The 19,305-nt window shown below is 44.0% G+C and overlaps 1 protein-coding gene across 1 annotated transcript in view; it reads left to right on the top strand.

Moving 5' to 3' along the window:
* Nucleotides 1-19,305, top strand: part of PSMB7 (proteasome 20S subunit beta 7) — a 58,562-nt gene that overhangs the window by 38,865 nt on the left and 392 nt on the right. Inside the window, exon 7 of the mRNA XM_022578769.2 lies at nt 16,735-16,886. Within this exon, the coding sequence (XP_022434477.1) occupies nt 16,735-16,886 (152 nt within the window). The remainder of the gene's footprint in view (nt 1-16,734; nt 16,887-19,305) is intronic.

Below are 19,305 nucleotides of genomic sequence, written 5' to 3'. Positions count from 1 at the left end.
CAATTCTGTGGTTTTTAGTATATTCACAGAGCTGTGCAGCTATCACCATAATCCATTTTAGACCATTTTCATCCCCCTCAAAAGAAATGCCATATCCATTAGCAGTCACTCCCCATTTCCCCTCAGCCCTCCCAGCCCTAGGTAATAGCTCATCTGCTTTCTGTCTCTACAGATATGCATGTTCTGGACATTTCATACAATAGGAATCATACAATATGTCTGTTGTGACTGGCTTCTTTAACTTACAGTATTTTCATAATATTTCATCCTTGTAGCATGTATTTGATACTTCATTTTTTATGGTTGAATAGTATTCCATTGTATGAATATATCACATTTTATTTACCCATTCATTAGTTAATGGACATTTGGATTGTTTTCACTTTTTGACCATTATGAATAGTGCTGCTGTGAACATTTGTGTACAGGTTTTTGTGTGGACATATATTGTCATTTCTCTTGGGTATATATATACCTAGGAGTAGAATTGCTGAGTCATGTGGTAACTCTCTATGTTTAACTTTTTGAGGAACTGCCAGACCGGTTTACAAAGTGGCTGGGTCACTAGTAGTGTATAAAGATTTTAGTTTCTGCACACCCTTGCCAACATTTATCATTTGGCTTTTTGATTATAGCCATCCTGGTGGGTGTGAGTTGGTGTCTCATTGTCTTAACTGATGGATTCTTTATTGGTTAAGAACTAATGCAACTACAGAAATGTTTAAATGTAACTATTAAAACATTTGACACACTTCTTTATGCACTGGATTTGGGCAGTAATTGGGATAGTTGTGTGTTTAACTATTGGAAGGTCCCTTTTAGAGGCTCTCCCTGAGGCTGTTACTGTCATTTGCTTTTGGTCCTAATTCCTGCTTATTTGTTTTCCTTAAAACCTGAAACATTAGACATAGTAAAGTGTGTCTTTTTTGTTAGATCAAAAATGTATTAATTTTTCTCCAGTAATTTTCTCTCGTTGTATTTAACGTTAAAAAAAAGTTTCTAGAGGTGTCAGAACCCAAAGATATAATCCCTGGGGCCCTGTATAGAATTATTCCTGGTAGTGATTTCCAGTGGAGTTAAAGACTTAATTTTAAAAATGAACAGATACTAAAGTTGGCCTTATGGTTCAGTGAGTGATTTGGAGAATTACCATTCAACCTTTAGAATAGATGATAAGACACTGTTGATGGTTTAAAGCTTCTCACCAGCATCAGATGTTTTGAGTTGCCCCCTTTTGAAAGAGTGAGTTTGTTCTGAATTTGAACCCACTGGTGGGCCAGCTTTGGAGAGGCAGAAAAGAGAAAAGGACTTCTTGAGTTAAGTTTACTCCCTTGGATCTTCTTGCTCACATTTTCATTTTGTGGTGTTTTGTAAGGCAGATGCAAGTTCTCTCTGCTGTTTCACCTGATGATTCCAGAGCAGGACTTTGCTCCCTACCATACAGAGTTTGGAATGTCACAGATATATAATTGCTTCTCTCCCTTTGGATTCCTTCGTCTTCCTTGACTTAGAAATGGCCACTTGGGGCCAGGCCCCTGGAATTCAAGGATCAACAAATCTAAGGGAATTGACCCTCCGTAAAATTTGAAGTTCTCCATTTCAGATTCTTCGGAGAGTAGTGAGAACACTGCAAATGGTATATGCCATAGTTATTGACTCTGAAAACTCGTTGTTGATTTTTCCACCAAGAATATTTCTGTGCAAAAATTTTTCCAGGTCTTCTGCCCTGCTGTGTATACACTGAGCTTCATTTTCTTATATAATCAATAATATGTAATCGATCAGCAGGTGCTAATTGGATACCAGCTGAATGCATACACTTGGTGCTGTAATTCAGAGGTAGTATTGAAAGAGACCATTCTGTATGATGGTGGAAATTCTTTAAACAGCTATGGGCAAAGTAGCTTGAAAACAAGGGATTATTTTACTCGGTAGTAGATAGGTGATTATTTATGATGCATTTCTTTGGAGCAGGTGTTCCATTTGAGATGTTTTTGCTTTACATATTTACTATAACTGTGGAAAGGTAGGGGAAAATATACTATATAGGAGAAATATTTCACAAAGTATGTTGCTTGCTGCACCTGTGGCAAGGATTCAGCAGACAGAATGTAACTTCTTCGTGACCAGAGACTCTTGAATCAGAGAGAGGTAAGAGCTAGGGATAATTATGCTGGATAGAAATAAATGTTTGGTGACTTTCAACTATAGAGGTGGAATTAAAAGGAAGGTGTTACTGCTGATATATTCGGCATCATGATATCAAAGAGAAAAATAGACTTCTTTATCTCTTATCAAATTGAATTGCCTTTGCTAACTTGGGACTCAGGGACATAATTTAAGGTACTAAAAAATGCTTCCTTTATGTAGATTGTCTTTTTTGTTACTCAAGCCAAGCCAAGACTTGGAATGTCATAGCTCCTTGGGAAAAGAAATAAAAGAAGCTCTTTTATTACTTACTGATTTCATTCCATTCTAGAAATCGTATTTTGTAAAAATTTTGAATCATAAAAACATTGAACGGTGGCTTCCAGGAGAAGATGGGAACCCACACCCTCCACCCCGGCTGCTTTAATTTCACTGTCAGAAGTGAGGCTCTGCGTCTCAAATCCAGGAGGTCATCTGTGGGTAGAGACTGGCAAGCTCTTGAACAATGGATTTCTACTTTTCTTGTGTATAGGTTAGAGAAATATAAGAAATGAAATATAGGACTGAGTGTTACTGGATGGTAGCTTAGAATCTTATAAGTTTTGCCTTGGCAGGTAATTTGGCATAAATTGTTAATGTAAATCTGGGTTAGTGGTGAAGACGTTATTTTAGTAAAAAAGATAAACTGCTGATTAATTCAGCATAGAACTCAATTACAAATTGAAAGTGTCTCTGCGGGACTCCCGGACCCTAAAGACAGCAGATGTTGAATTGATACTCCAGCATATTTCACAGTGGTATGAAATATTAACATGGTTTATTATACTTGTGTGGTGTGCAGTATTAGAAAGGGGGAGGTAGTGGGCATGTGGGTGTGCAAAGCAGCCACACATTATACATTCGCTAATGTACACTGAAGTGTGATTAAGGATTTTGGGAAGTTTTGTCTTCTTATTTTTAAAAAATCAAATAGCTCTGTGGAAAAATTAAGTTTAAAATAACATTTGGGGCTAAATATTTAAATGTGGTACCTATGTATGTTTACATTGTACATGTAAATGAACATAAATATGGTAAACTTACTGACACAGGATATTTAAATGTTAAATGGGACCACTGCCTACAAGAGTAGGGGAACTTGAGGGCTTGAACTGTATTTTAATGAGTTAATTGTAAGCTTTCATGGGCTGCTGTACTGTTTTTACCTTCTGATCTAAAACATACGGTAATTTTAAAATGCCCCTATAATTTTCACAGGCAGAGAAGTTTCATTTCTAGCCAAAAAAAAAAAGCTTTTATAAGGTTTTCATATATCTGGCATCAACTCAAGGGGGGAAAAGTCAGCAAATTTTATGTATCGGAAGACCTGAATAAATGGAGCTGCCAATATTTGAAGGGATTGACAATTCTTAAGAGGTATGAGAAAGTTGGCTTAGATGAGATATTTCAAAGCCATTACTACTATTATGACAGTTATTTTTTTTGCATCTCAGCCTGTATCAAGTCTAGGTTTTGCTAACCGAAGTAAAAACAGTTCCAGAAATAGCCAAATGATTACAGTAAGAACAAATGTACCTTGGATACCTCTGCTGTTTTGAAGGCTTTTTTAAAAAGGTGCTTTCTCAGAGACTTCTGAGACACATAAAAGTTGGCAAAGGCAAAAGCAGTGGGCAAAGAAACCAGAAGTTTCTTGGTACCTACACCACCGGAAGAACATCTTCTATATCCCCATTAGAGTCGCCATTAAGGCTTCTGTAAACTATTGAGAGATGGTGGTCATTCTGAGATGTGAAGGGCGGCCTTGAGATCCATTCACCTGAGTTCTATTTATCTCCAACCAGGTGCCAAGCTCTGTGATTATGAGGCAGGGCCCTTTCTTAGTGACATTTACAGCCTAGGGGGGTGGTGGACAGGCCCACAAACAGTACTGAAAGTACGAGAATGGTGCATATAAGGGGGGTGTAGTGGTCACGATCAGAGGAATTGGTGAAATCTGTCTGGGGAACTTTAAGGTGGCCTCAAAGAGTATGTGACTCCTCACTTGAAATTCTTTTTGTCTTGGGGTTTGACGAAGGGGTGGGGTAGGGAGACTGAAGAGGAGAGGAAGCTATTCCAGAAGAGGGGCATCACCACATACAAAGGTGTGAGGACTCCTGCTCTAACTTTCTCTCAGTTGTGTAATCCTGGAAGTTTGGGCAGCTGAACATGTTTGGAAATAGGAAAACAGAACTCCAGACAGTGTCTAAAGTTGTCTGAGTGGTCATTTCCCAAGTCAGTGTGGGCTTTTAATTAGCATCCGCTCTTCAGTGTGGGATAAGGCCGCGCTTAGCATCCCTGTCCTGGCGTGTGAATATTAGTTTAGAAAGCTGCCACGTTCCATTAGAGGTGGTTGTGTTTCGGCAGTGGGTGCAGGAGCTGTGTAGACTTTTCAAATGTCCTTTGAGATTTACGTTACAATGTAATTGGGAGATGCTGGTACTTAGTGTGTTGTGCATGGCAGAATGTGAGATTACCTGCTGTAATGAGACCCCAGCAGCATACCTCAGGAAGGTAGTTAAAGTTTTAACCTTAACAGATAATGTTACTTGCTGGTTTCTGTGAGGTAATTTATACCACTCTCCCCTAACCCTGAAATTGTGCAGAAACAAAATTTTTTAAAAATGATATGAAGTTGTGCTAAATAGATACTTTAAAATTCCACCTAGTATTACAGATTTTTGAAAATATTTGCAATGAACATTGTATCTGTAGAACACAATCACACTCATAGTCGTCACCCTGTCATAATGTTGGAATATGTTTTTTTCTAAAATCAGAACTGTGGTGATATTGGAATGCTGAAAAGACTTAAGGACTCATTAACTTTGATTCCTTGACAAATATATTAGTTTCTTTTAACTCAGATAAATTGAATTGGCGTGGTAGAGGAATAAGAACAGGGCATGGTGGAAAGTGTATGCATGGACTTGGAAGCGGTTTAGGTTGAAGATTGATTTTTGCTTCTTCTGTAACACCTGTAGCCCCAGTTTGTAAAATATAAAACTCATTTGTAAAATGGGCTTAAAGTCAGTACCTGAAGGAATTGTTAGGAGGACCATATTTGTAAATTGCAGTCAGGCTTAACAAAAGTTTGCTCTCTTATCCTCTGACTACTTCTTGCCCCAAAATGTTAAAAGAAAATTAAAATGCCTTTTCTTAGTCTGTTTCAGTTAAGATTTACAATCAACAAATGGCCTGATGGGAAAATTAAGTTAAATGGTATCGTTTTTATTGACATACAAGGTGGTTAAAAAACAATTTGACTCATTCTGTTTGCTGAGGGGTTTATGCATGGGTTTTTTTTTGTTTTTTTTCCGGTACGCGGGCCTCTCACTGTTGTGGCCTCTCCCGTTGCGGAGCACAGGCTCCGGACGCCCAGGCTCAGCGGCCATGGCTCACGGGCCTAGCTGCTCTGCGGCATGTGGGATCTTCCCGGACCGGGGCACGAACCCGTGTCCCCTGCATCGGCAGGTGGACTCTCAACCACTGCGCCACCAGGGAAGTCCTATGCATATATTTTAGGGAGATATAAACATTTTTTTTTTGCAGTACGCGGGCCTCTCACTGCTGTGGCCTCTCCCATTGTGGAGCACAGGCTCCATACGCGCAGGCCCAGCGGCCATGGCTCACGGGCCCAGCCGCTCCGCAGCATGTGGGATCTTCCCGGACCAGGGCATGAACCCGCGTCCCCTGCATCGGCAGGCGGACTCCCAACCACTGCGCCACCAGGGAAGCCCCCAATATAAACATTTGAATGTAGTACTGATACAGTGAATTTGATAGGCTTTTTGCTTTGGGATTTGATGAATGTACATTCTGTATTAGAAAAATTCATCAGGATGTTCTTAACAAGCCAGATGAATAATGGAATGATAGAGTAGCATTATTTAAGCAATATGTTTGCAACTTTGAAGAATTTTAGAGGTACTTTAAAAAGATAAACCCTTGAGTGATTAACCAGTTATATCTAAGGACTAGACAAGTATCATTACTGTTTTTGGATGCTAATTGTTGGGAGGTTCTGCTGTCTTGAGTGAAAAATCCATGGGCTCTGGAGTTAGACAAAACTATGTTGAACCTCAGGCCTTCTAGCTGTTGGCCATATGCCTTTGGGTTAGTCATTTTCCCTCTCTGAGCCTTGGTTTCCTGGATTTGTAAAATGGGTGTAAGGGGTAGTACCTACCTTAAAGGGTAATTTGGAAGAGTAAGTGGAAGAATGTACTCGGCACAGTGCCTGCAAACAGTAAATGTAAGTTATCTTCTCTCCTCCTTTTAGAGTAGAATTTCTAGTGAAGTATAATAAGCGAAAACGTGCCACTTAGTACACGTCTTATTGACACGGCAGTGAAGTTTATGGAAGATGCTCATGTGAGCAGTTTTATGGCGTCATTTTGAATTTTATTTGCAGTATAATTGCTTGTTTCATAATTGATTTGCTTTGAACTAGAGGTTGAAAAAACAAAGTACTGAGTTATTATTGGTTGCCCACTGCATTGGTAGTTCTGAAAGGGTTAAGTTTTTTTTTTTTTTTTTTTTGCGGTACGCGGGACTCTCACTGTTGTGGCCTGTTCCGTTGTGGAGCACAGACTCCGGACGCTCAGGCTCAGCGGTCATGGCTCACGGGCCCAGCCGCTCTGCGGCATGTGGGATCTTCCCGGACCGGGGCACAAACCCGTGTCCCCTGCATCGACAGGCAGACTCTCAACCGCTGCGCCACCAGGGAATCCCAGGGTTAAGCTTTTGATAACTGTTTGTGTAAGTTAGAAAGAGGGGTAGAATCCAATCAGGTTAACATTCATCATGGGTTTCCTGCATGCCAGGCGCTGTGCTAGCAGTGTCTCCTGTGCAAAGAGTCTTCTAATCCTCATAACTGCCCTAGTGCTCGATGGTTTTAGGCCTCTTTTGCAGATGAGGAAATTGGGACTTAAAAATGTTGAGTGACTTTACCGCCGGGGTAACATAGCTGTAAGTAACAAGACTAGATTCATACCTGGATCTCCTGGATCTTAATTCTCTTGCCTCTGCCTCTTCCCTCCTCCTCCCCAGCCCCCATCACCATGATCAATATGGCAGATATATCCATCGGCTCCAGAAGTTTCCTTATGCCCTTTTGGAAGGCTCCCTCTTCCCCCAAAGAACCTTAAGTAACAGTGTATCTGAAGGCCATGTGTACCTGGGGTCCCAGGAAAAGGCGGTTGCAGAGGCCTCATGGAACGGTATCTGAGTTGGTAGCACCTCATGATCGGACTCACCTGCCCCATCCTGTCTCTGCTTGTCTGCTTTACTTAGGCCTGTCTGCTTCCGCTTCCTCAGAACTGTACCTTGCACATGGCCAAACCCTCGTGACCATGAATCTCCCTTAGAGCTTCCTTCTTTACAGTCTTTTGGCTCTTGCCCCCGTAGGTAACTACTCCCTTATACTCTTTCTACTACACTCCAGAGGCCAGACAGGAGTATTTTGAAAGCCCTGCCACCAGTGAAGTGGCATTTACAGGTTGGCTCCAGCCCAGGTCATTTTTTCCAGAACAACCTCAGTATACTTTCATTGGCTTTGCCTTTATCTTGTGCCTTTTTGGTGACACCCTTTAGAGTTCCTGCTGCAGAATATATAATTAAGTTAATCATTGTCTCCCATCAACCCGCCAGAAAAACAGCTGCCAAGAAGTTACAAAAGGCCTTTCTATGAAGGCTGAGTTTGTTTAGAGTTTGGTCAGTGTTCATGACTGATGCTGAAAGTCCAGGTGGCACTCTCTGCTTCTCCCTCTCCTGCACGCCCCCCTGCCTGCTGCTTCCTCCTCTCCCACATTCACCTCCCAGTCCTGCTGTTGGTCCTCCCCCGCCAGCCCAGGCCCACCATCACCGGCACTCCCACCATCACCGGCACTCGCTGGGAATACTATCTCCTGCTTTCCTGTGCCTGCCTTTGGCCTCTCCTCCCCCACTGCTTCCAGGCTGCAGTTTCAAAAAGCACACATCTAACTACATCATTTGCCAACTTAAAATTTTCCATGTCTTCCCACTAGTGTGAAGGGTCAGCTCTCTGCATGGCCTGTGAGGCTGTCTGGGATTCAGCCGTGCCGAACTAGCTACCTGACCACACCCTTTCTCCTTCCCATTTTCATAGCTTTATTTCTGCCATCACTTCTGCGCCTTGGCTTGGCTGCCATTTACGTGAGTGTCAAGATTCAGCCCAGTCTTTATCACCCGAGCCCCGTGAGACCTCTGTACGCTCGTAGTTCCATTGTCAGCCTTGCCTCTTAAGGACTCTTACCATATTGTACTTGTTTCCCTCTGGACTCTACACTCTTTGTGGGCAGGATCTGTATCTGTTCAGGACTTATTGCCAGTGTTTGTCATAGTGTCCGTGGAGTGTATTAGTATCAGAGCAGAGCATTAGTAAATGTTTGCTGAACTAAGCTGACCTGTACATTTGTTTCATGGGTTTTGCATCATTTGAAATTTGCCTCATTTTTAGCCATCTTTTTTTTTTTTTTTAGCCATCTTTAAATGTCCTAGAACAAGGGTGCTCTGTACTTCCTTGGATCTCCTTCCAGTCCTTCCTGATCCCTGTGGGGCTGTAGAAGCAGGATCATACAGTGTAACAGCCCCTGTAGCCTCCCCACGCACCCTACACTCGGCACAGGTTTCCTACCCTACAGGCTTTGGAGGTAGATAGGCTCGATGTGAACGTGGCTATTTTTTACCTTTGTTGTGACCAATTTACTTCATTTCTCCCCCGCCCACCTCTTTTCAGGCCATAGCCCTTGCAACATCTCCAGGAGTTTATCGGCAGAGTTATCACTGACCGCATTGTTTTATGGAGAGAGAAATATTATTAAGATCTTATTACTACCTGGGGCGGCTTGGTTTTCATTCGGAGGATTGTTGAACATATTTCTCACTCTTTCTTTAAACCCAGTCTTTCTTGTATTTTGTTTTTTTTTCTCTGATTATATTTGATTCAGTGCAGCCTTGGAAATATATATTTGTATACACATATGCTGTGAATGCTGATTTCTTCTCCTTGTGGAAAGCAATATGTTCCCATCTCTCTTGGTCCTTTTCCCTCTGGAAGCCTAGGTGTTTTTCCTTCCATTTGCTGTCTCAGAATCCAGCAAAACCTCTTGCCCACCACCTTTTTTCCTGTGGTGGGATAGGCTTTGGTGGTGCCAGGCACTAACTTGGCACAGATCCTTGAGTCCCACTTACACACAGCTGTGTGCCTTGATTGCACCAGCCAAACCATTCTTGCCCCTTAGTTGCCTCTGTGGTACAGGTGGAGATAATGAGGATTAAATAAGTAACATAAGTGTTTGGCTCAGACCCAGGGATGTGGTGGGTGCCATGTTAGTTCTCTCGCACCCTTACCTCTTTCCTTCTAACCCTTGAACTTGCTGCCACTTCTCTTTGTAAAGTCTGTGTGTCAGGGGCATTCCCTTCCCTTTATTCCTCCCAACAGCCCTTGGACAGAGGCATTATCCCCATTCTGATGGCCCCCTATGGCTCAGAGAGAGTTAAGCACTGTGTTCATTAGTGACCCAGTTCTTCCAGGCTTCTCTTGTTCTGGGATGGCCTTTCCTGGCCCATTGTGGTTGTGCAGCCTTTCATATCTCTCCTAGCCTGGGTTGTGCTCAGGCTTTTGCATCATTCAGTGATCTGGGACAGGCCAAGTTGGCAGGGACTTGGTTGGCAGTTCCTTGAATATGAACTCCCCTTCCCATCCCGGCTGCAAACCTCTTAAATCACTCCTGCACCCTCAGCCGGCTTGTCCTTCATTATTTGCATCATCCAGATCTTGGATGCCACAAAAGCTTCTGAGGGAAGAAATGGCAGCACCATCTAGACGTTCAAGGCACGGTCACTAACTCACCCCCCACTCTGGACACACTTAGCACCCGCTGCAGCTCAGTTACACCTGACAATTCAGGTGTTTACACAGGCAGACCGCGTTAACCCAAACAGCTCAAGCCAAAAACAAAACTCAGACACCTTTGCTTTTGTCACACAGTCCACTCTGAAAAAAAAATTAAATTAACTTTTTCCACTGTAAAATATGTGGCTATACAGGGGATACATCAGGTCTGTTGCATGGTACAGGAAGCACACTGCTTTTGGGGGGACTGTTTTAAACACTTTTTTGAGCTGTTTAAATTTTATTCAACCATCAGCCATGAATGACTCCTTCAGGCCACATCAGTGGCATAGTCAGAACCTCAGCTTGTCAACAGGCCACTGCAGAACATTGTGTTTAAACCTCTTCCTTTTGTGTGTTTAACTGTCTTTGAATCCTCTTGCTCCCTGGTCCCCAGTTGGGACTGGTGCAGTTAGGGAATTAGCCCATTTTGGTATTGATCTGTTTCATAATTAATTTCATGCTTTAGTTTGGCAAAGCCGTGAATGCATTTGAAGTTGATGTTTCATTTTTTTCATTTGTCGACATTCATGCCAAGCACTGTGCTAGCTGCCTGGGATGGAAATGGCATGATTTTGGTCCTCTTTTTAGAGTCCAGACTCTTGTCACACCCAGACTTTAATCTGTTCTGCTGCAGATCATCAGAGCAATAGCTTTTTTTTGCTGTTTCAAATCAGAGTGACAAAAGATTATGCAGATTTTTTCCAAGATGAATTTGGACTGCTTCAATTCTTATTGAGTAAGATCGTTAGTTTTTAGTAAAGGAGCAAACTGTTGTGAACTAAATGATCCTTGTAGATTTAACTGCAAATAGGAAAATTGTTGAAAATTGTGAGAGAGTTCAGCTATGATGCCACCCACATCCTTATTCCCCTCGAGCAAAGGTAGGAGAGCCACTGTCCCCTGACTCTTGCCTTGCCGGTGGGACAGAAAGCAAAGGGGTGCCTCTGAAATGCCCTGAAGAACAATAGAGCCAGGGGAGCTCCCTTCTTTATGAAGAAGGCTGAATATTTCTTTCTTTTTCAACCGCCTTAACGTTAGCGCCTCAGCCACATAAATGGAATGTATTTTCCAGCAAATAACCAATTTTATTTTAACTTCCTTAAAAAATTTTAGTTACAAATCTATTGTTTCAAACGACTTGCCATATATGTGTATTTTCAGATTCCAAAGCTGTATTTTAAATAGTATGTTAGGTTTTTAGTCAAATGCATATTTAATATTTCGCCTGCCCCCAATGTAAGTAAAGCACTGTTCAGAAAGTAGAACTGAACAGTAGAATGTCGAGGGTTTATTTAAAGAGTGTTAATTTGATGCTGAACTGTCCAGGGTGCCCATTGGCTGGAGCACCTACATTTTACTCTGGTGACATTCCCAATCTAAAAATCACTTAAGTGAGAAGAGAAATTTGATTGTAGCTGTAGACAAGAATAATGTGGAAAAGTTTCTTTGCAGCACTACTTTGGACCTGCACCATAGCGGATGCTGAGGTAATCTATCAGTTTGTGAGTGTCTACAAAATGCAACTCTCTAGATAACAGGTTTAAAGTAAAGATTTAATACAGCCTCCATCTCCTGTGATGTTGCAGTGACAGTTTAAGACTCATTCTCTGAATCTCAGCAGACTTTATAGCTAGCAGTGGGCCAATATAAAGTTTAATAGCATTACAACACATAAATCATCTTTTAAAGATGCTACTAGTAGCTGCAATATTAAATGCAGACAATCGCCTGTGTTATAAATAATTTATCAAACACCGTTTCAGATTAGCCTTCCATGCTGAGTTATTTATTTTAGCCTTTTCTGTACGATTCCTAAGGCACTTTTTGAAAGATCCATTACTGGTCAGTTTAATGAACTTGGGGGTCTGTTTTGTCCCCTCAAGCACTTGGGTACAGCTGTGGTGACCATTACATGGCCGACATGGACCGCTTTTTGCCTTTTACAAGTGCTGCCCATTTGTCATGTAGCGGTAAACGGAGCTGCACATTGGAGTCCGGGGACACATTGTGCGATGCAGTGATGGAGACAAACAGATAGCTCTATAAAGTGCTGCTTGTCACAGCTGACTTGTAGTACAAGTAGTACATCACTCTTATTGTAATCTCATTTAAGAAGCAGGGGCGGCCCGGGGGACTGATATTCCCAGTTAGTTTGGTCTTCGTAGCCATAAAGCAGGAAGTGCTCCTTTTATATTCTCTGAACTTTTAGGGGGTGTGCTCTTTGCTTGGATTAATTATTATAGGAGCTTCTCCACAGCACTGTGTGATTTGTCAGCAGGTTTGTTTGGACCTCCTTCTCCTGGCCTGGGGTTTGGTACAGGCAGTCACTCCTTAGAGATAAATTGTGTTTCTAGGAGCCCTCTGGATTGCTGTATTAATAAATAAGTTACCATTTTTTAAGTAATAGCTATATGCCAGACCCTATAGTAGGTGCTTTCTATACTGCATTTCTATATTACAGAGGAAGAGCATGAACTCAGAGAGGTGAAATGACTTGCCCAAGGTTGCACAGCTGTAAGTAAGTAGGAAACTGGAGATTCAAACCCAGTCTGTCTGCTTCCACATCTGCCAGATGACCTTGAACCTGGGTTGCCCAATTAACTTTCGAGCACCAGGATCATGGTGATCTTTTGGCTGAGCAGCTCAAAGTAAAAGGAAGCTGCCATTGGCGTGGAGAGCCTTTTTTAAAAAAAATTCATTAATTTATTTATTTTAATAGCCTGGATGAGTCTGGCTGCTCTGTCTACACATTGAATCCAAGTTCCCTTGTGACTAGCAACGTAAATCCATGAGCAGCTGGCCAGGGGAGCATGCTGGCCCGGCAGTGGGAGAGAGCCTTACAGCTGGGGTCACAGGCTCTGCAGGGCCCTCGTCAGAGCCCCTCTGTAGCAGCTGTCCCCAGGCGGATGCTGCTCAGAACTTATTAGGTCACTTTGCCTCTTCCAGAAAAGGGAGATGCAATTTCCTCATGAAGAATGAATCCTAAAGGAAGAAACAATGCTTCTGCATTTATTGTAAGCCAGAGACAGATAAAAATGTGTTTTCCCCACCTCTTGCTTTTAGTTTATGGTTTTTCTCAGTAGTTTTCCTAAATATTTTGTAGCACGTGTTAAAGACAAGACTTGTTTAATTATGAAATTCACTATAAAGAAAACACAGTATGAATATGCCCAGTAGCATATTTGCATATGTGTCTAGAATTCTGGGTATGGAAATACTGTGGTAAAAGACCATATTTGTCATATGATACAATTCCTGGCACATAGTAGGTGTCTGTAAATATTTGTTGAAGACATTAACTATGTAAGTAATGGGCAGACAAGAGAGCCTTGGTAATTTTCACTCTGCTTTTTGAGGGTTTTTGGTGGAGGTGAGGAATATGTGAAATAAGACTTTGGATCTTAATATTGATTTCTGCCATATCACATTGTAGAAATGTTTAAGTGGTGGTCTGTGGGCAGTTTGGGAAACAGTGCTTCCCCCTGCCATGGAAATGACCATCAGAGGGACTGCTAGCTGGCTCAAAGAGAAGTTGGCAACCACCATCTTTCTCTTAAACTTGCTCAGGTTCTGAAGATCCTTGCTGATGGGGGAATGACACCCTGAATCAAGGGACTGCTGTCCACTGTCCCCAACTTGCTCAGGAGCCCGCAGCTCAGAGCTGAGACAGATTACTTATGAGCTGGTGTGGTGCTGTGGCATTCTGGCTCTGGAGCCCAGTGGGCCTGTTTTAGCTATTTATTAGCTATGTGACCTTGGGCAAGTCATTGACACTCTCTCAGCCTTAGTTTTTGACAGTACCAACCTCAGAAGATGGTCAAGGGCAGGGGTAAAAATGATGATGATCATCAAAGTGCCTAACTCAGTATTTGGCACATTATAGTAGGTGCTTAATAAAATGTAAGCTTTATTCCATTTCATAACATCTTCAGTCCTGTGTGTATGAGAGGTGGGTAGGACTGGGGAAAGAAAATCAGAGACTTGTGATATTGCCTTCCTTAATGAATTATATTCCCTGGAATTGGGGGTGGGGGGTGGGAGGAATTTAAACGGTATATTTCTCCAATTTTTATTTATTTTTATTTTATTATTATTAAATTTATTATTTATGGCTGTGTTGGGTCTTCGTTTCTGTGCGAGGGCTTTCTCTAGTTGTGGCAAGCGGGAGCCACTCTTCATCGCGGCGCGCGGGCCTCTCACTATCGCAGCCTCTCTTGTTGCGGAGCACAGGCTCCAGACACACAGGCTCAGTAATTGTGGCTCACGGGCCCAGTTGCTCCACGGCATGTGGGATCTTCCCAGACCAGGGCTCGAACCCGTGTCCCCTGCATTGGCAGGCAGATTCTCAACCACTGAGCCACCAGGGAAGCCCCTTCTCCAATTTTTAAAAGCAGTACACTTAAATAATAGCACACATGATAATTTTATGAGTAACTCAGGCTATATGTAATATATTTTACACATTTTTAAGTTTTATAAGTTTATCTACTCACATTAAAGAATATTTGCAAAATAGAGGAAGATTCACCTGTAATCTCAGCATTGTCAGCATCCTGGTATCAGTGGATTGTAATGGATTGATGTCAGGTATGCACGCCTAATATAATGTGTATATTTCAGTTTCTTGTAAGTCTTCCCCCATCTCCATCCCCAAATATAAAATAATTTGGGAAATTTAAATGTGCAGTACTCAGTGCTGCCAGTAGCATTTGTGACATCCACTTGGTACTATTGGCTGGCTCAAGGCATCAGCAGCAGTGATGACAAAGCAAAATAATAAAACAGCAGAGAAGAGAAGAGGAGATGTAGGTCAGGAGCAGAGGTATAAGCACGATGCTCTGATACACAGGACGCCCCCGCCAACCCCGCCCCACGGGTTATTTATTAACAGGCGCAAGTTGGAATGGTTTGGCATTTGTTAAGTTAGTGGTTGGTTTTTGCCGTCTCTGTGGTAGCAGCAGCAGCGGCAGCGGCCATCTCCTGCTCTAAGGTGCTTTATTTGCTACCACCTTCACTGGTTCTGGTAAGGCTTTTGGCCTCCTTAGGCTTGGGAATCCCAGGAGAGAACTTCTGATTAGAGGATCATGTTTGAATGAACTCTGTGGGGCTGTATGTGCACAAGAGAATAACTGGTTCCGTTGACCCCACATAGGTGCCACTCAGGAAGTGGAAAAACCTGGTGGGATAAAGGTCAGAATAACCCCCCCAGCCCCTGCTGCTGGGTTGCTGAGGATCCCATTTCCAACAGGGCCTTCTCTATCCTTCTCTGAGTCTGAAGAGGGCGCTCATGTCACTGGAATCCCACTTACTGGCTTAGGGCCGGCAGAGGAGCAGGAGCTCTGAGAGCTCTCTCCCATCTTCTCAGGGCTTGAAGACAGTGGACCTGCTCTTTGATCTCAGGCTGGAATTTTGGGCAGGGCATCCGTGTTTCTCCAAGGATGTTACTTGGATGAGCTCTTTACTTCAGCTTGCATGTTTATGGACTCTCATGTCCTGGTGTACGGGGAAAGTGGGCTACAGCTCAAGTTAAAGTCTCTTCTTTGGGAGATTGGTTCATTTTTTGTCCTTGTTACATAGAGAGCTTGAACTTGGTGTTCCCCAGGTCCTGCCCTGCTGCCTCTGGCGCCTGCCTTCTGTTTCACTGCCCTGTTTTCTGAGTGCCTGGTGTGCAACCTGTCCTTCAGCCCTCCCTGAAGCTTTACGGACCCCAGCCAGTGTTCTCACAGCTTCTTCTCAGTTATCCGTTAGCCCTTATTACACTGCACTGTAGTTAACCTGAGTCTGATGCTTCTTGGTAAGAAATAGATTAATCTACTTTTCCACCAGTAATTGTTGGAGACTTAGACTTGCTCTTAAAGGAAAAGTAAGAGAGTGATTCAAAGAAAGGAATCACTTCAGTGAACATGCAGACTCATTAGTGGGAGGGGATAGATTCTTTTGGGCAAGAGGTCCCACCCTTGGCTCTGCCGACATTTCCCCAGGGCTGTGTTTTGGTGTTAGTTTTTTTCCCCATGATACTGACTTTCTTCATTATGTTACCAGGAAGCAGATTCCAGCCATTTTTGGACATTTTTGATCAGGGGCCTGCAAACTACACCCCATGGGCCAAATCCAGCCCAGCGCCCATTTTTGTTTTACAAAGTTTTATTGGTACAAGCCACGCCCACTTGTTTGCATATTGTCTGTGGCTGTTTTGTGCTACCATGACTGAGTTGAGTAGTTATGACGGAGACTGTGTATCTACAAAGTCTAAAATATTTACTACCTGGCCCTTTGTTAAAAGTTTCCCAACCCCTGTTTTAGATGATAAATTGCCCTGTCAGCCCACAGTTCTCAGTTATGTGGTGAGCGTCTGACGTTTGCAGTTTGTTTAGGAGGGAGTGTGTGCATAAGGAGCTTGAAAGGCCTGCGTCTCTCACTTACCAGCTGATAAACCTTGGGCAGATATTGAGGTACTTTGAGACCTTTCCTTCATTTATAAAACAGGCACTGAAAACAATGCCTGCCTCGCAGGTTGGCTTTCTTTTTTTTTCCTCTTCCTTTTCTCTTACTGCTTGTGAAGGCACTCTGTGGACATCAGAACAGGCCCTCCATTTGACTGTGGACACTATTGTTGCTCTTTTCTTTCTCAGGAGGAGGATGCCAAGAAACTGGTGAGTGAAGCCATAGCAGCTGGCATCTTCAATGACCTGGGGTCTGGAAGTAACATTGATCTCTGTGTCATCAGCAAGAGCAAGCTGGATTTTCTCCGCCCGTACTCAGTGCCTAATAAGAAGGGGACCAGGTAAGTGAAGGAGATTCTTCCTGTGGCCACCCTTGTTATATTCATGGCATCTGGACAGGGTTTTCTTGATTCTTACCCACGTTAAGTAAAGCCAGAGTCCCCAAGCCAGCTTTATTCAAGAGACCTTTGAATCATTATTTGTTTTATGATTGTGGGCTGCTGTCAGGTGTAGAAAAGTGATACAATTTGTAAAATGTTGATGGAAAGACTCCTAGACTGGGGATTGCGGGGAGAGCTTTGAATCACATGCTGTCCTTTCTCTAGTCTCTTAAAGATGCCTCAGAATTCCGTATGAAATTCTGTAAGAAGGTACATTCTCCAGGGCATCTGACCCATAGCTTTTCCTCAGAGTGGTTTTCATTCCCTAGATGGTTATCAACCATTGGTTAAGAGTCTCTGAAAGTTAGCCTTGGGAGCTAACTGTTGCTTCCTGCTCTGGAGGGAGCCGTGCCATTTAGCCCATGGCATATGCCGAGCAGGCACTGCTCTCCGTGGTGCAGTCCAGCTCGGAGTCAGGGGCGAGCTTATAGTTGATTTGCTGGCGGAACTGGAAGATGTCCAGCCCTGGTGGCAGGTGAGCTGCTCATCACCAGTCCTGTATGGCCGTCCAGCTGCCTGACCTCTTCCTGGAGGCTGAGCTGCTCAAAATGTGGCTTCTGAGCTCTGCTCCAGCGTCTTCATCTGAATGCACACAGCAGCATTTATAAACTGAGCCCCAAGCTCCGCTGGAGGAGAGCAAGCACATCACCAGCCACGATGGTGCTTTAACTCCCACCACGTGTACTCAACTCCAAGTCAGGAGTAATTCACAAGGACATTGAGAACCAGCAGGTATTCACCGCAGTGTGCGCTCAGCATTGTGAAGACGTGTTCACGATGGGGTAGGGCAGCACAGCAGCAAAGAGCTCTGGCTCGGGGTGGGGACCTGTCATGGCCTGGTGTGGTGACTTTGGGCACGTGTCTTGGAAATGATGGAGCTAGACTAGGTGATCGCTAATGAGCCCGTGGAATTCTCGGGCCCTAGGTGGGGAGGGAAGCAACCTTTCAGGCCTGGGGCTGTGTTGGACCTGGCCTTGCAAGTTCCCATTGGCTCCTCTGCAGCCCTGTTTTGCAACCCACTGTTGCTTCAGGTAGAAGCCCTCCCTTCGTGCTGCTGAAATAGGTGCTGTAAGCCAGGATGGTGAGGAGGCTCTTGTTGTGTCCAGACCTCCCACAGACGTTGTGGTTCAGATGAGTCAGGCGCACAGAAGTCACATGGGGCTCTGGCTCCAAGGCCACAAGCTGCCACGGGTCCATCCAGTGTGGGGGAAGGAACAGCGTCTTCACACCAGCAGGGGAGGGGCGGGGCACATCTTAAAAAGGTGCTGCTGCTCAGATCCTTTCAGAGAACTTTGTGGGGACTGTGGGAAGGTTTCGCAGAAATAAAGGCCAGCTTTTCTTGGCTGTGCCTACTCCTGGTTTTGTACAGAGCTCTGTTGTGTCGCCCTCTTCGAGCACAAGCTCCCATTTGAGAGGCTGGCTTTTCAGGGAGCGCGTAGTCGTGGCACAGCCAGCAGCCTCCTCTTAGTCCATGTCAGGCTGACAGAAATAGTGTCCCAGCTGGGGACAGATAAGAGACAGCTGGACTTGTGCTGCTGCTTGCCAGTGTTGTAATTCCTGGCCCCACTGTAAAATCGGCCGTTGAGATTTTTATCTTCTAGACTGCCTTGTGCTCAGAGAAACCCCTGTCAGATTCACCTTGAGAAGGGTGGTGTTGGGTGTGTCCTCGTGCTGATCTACCATGTCCCTGTGGGGACAGTTAACTCTCCCTTCTTGAGTCTCAAGAGTGTGGTCAAAAGTGACAAGCCCAGGGCTTCCCTGGTGGTGTGCAGTGGTTGAGAGTCCGCCTGCCGATGCAGGGGACGTGGGTTCGTGCCCCGGTCCGGGAGGATCCCACATGCCGCGGAGCGGTTGGGCCCGTGAGCCATGGCCGCTGGGCCTGCGCGTCCGGAGCCTGTGCTCCGCAACTGGAGAGGCCACAGCAGTGACAGGCCCGCGTACCGCAAAAAAAAAAAAAGTGACAAGCCCAGAGTCTGGCTGCGGGTCATTTTTATACTGTTTATGCTTCCAAATATTTTTAAAGTGTTTAAGGTAACAGTTATGTCATTCTTGTTACTTCAAGAGAGTGGCCATGGCAGCTTAATGAAAGGATTCGCTTCCTTCTGGTTACTGAAAGGTACTTTAGGGAGGTTGAAGCTTGAAGGCAGAGGCCCAAATGCTTTCCAGCATCTTCTGGGGATGGTGAGGTGGGGAAGGAGATTTGAATGTCCACCTAGTGCCAGGTGCTCTGTATTATCTCTTTTCATGTGCCTCATGTCTACGAGGTATCCCCATTTTGTAGCACTTGAGAGCCGAGGAAAGTGAACCTTGCGGGAGCTGA

The sequence above is a fragment of the Delphinapterus leucas genome, chromosome 6, assembly GCF_059928025.1.
Source record: "Delphinapterus leucas isolate spDelLeu-1000000601 "Yukka" chromosome 6, BTC_Dleu_Yukka2, whole genome shotgun sequence".
In the NCBI taxonomy this organism is placed as follows: Eukaryota; Metazoa; Chordata; class Mammalia; order Artiodactyla; family Monodontidae; genus Delphinapterus; species Delphinapterus leucas.
Note: the sequence above shows the minus strand (reverse complement) of the source record. Positions and strands in the feature narration are given on the sequence as shown.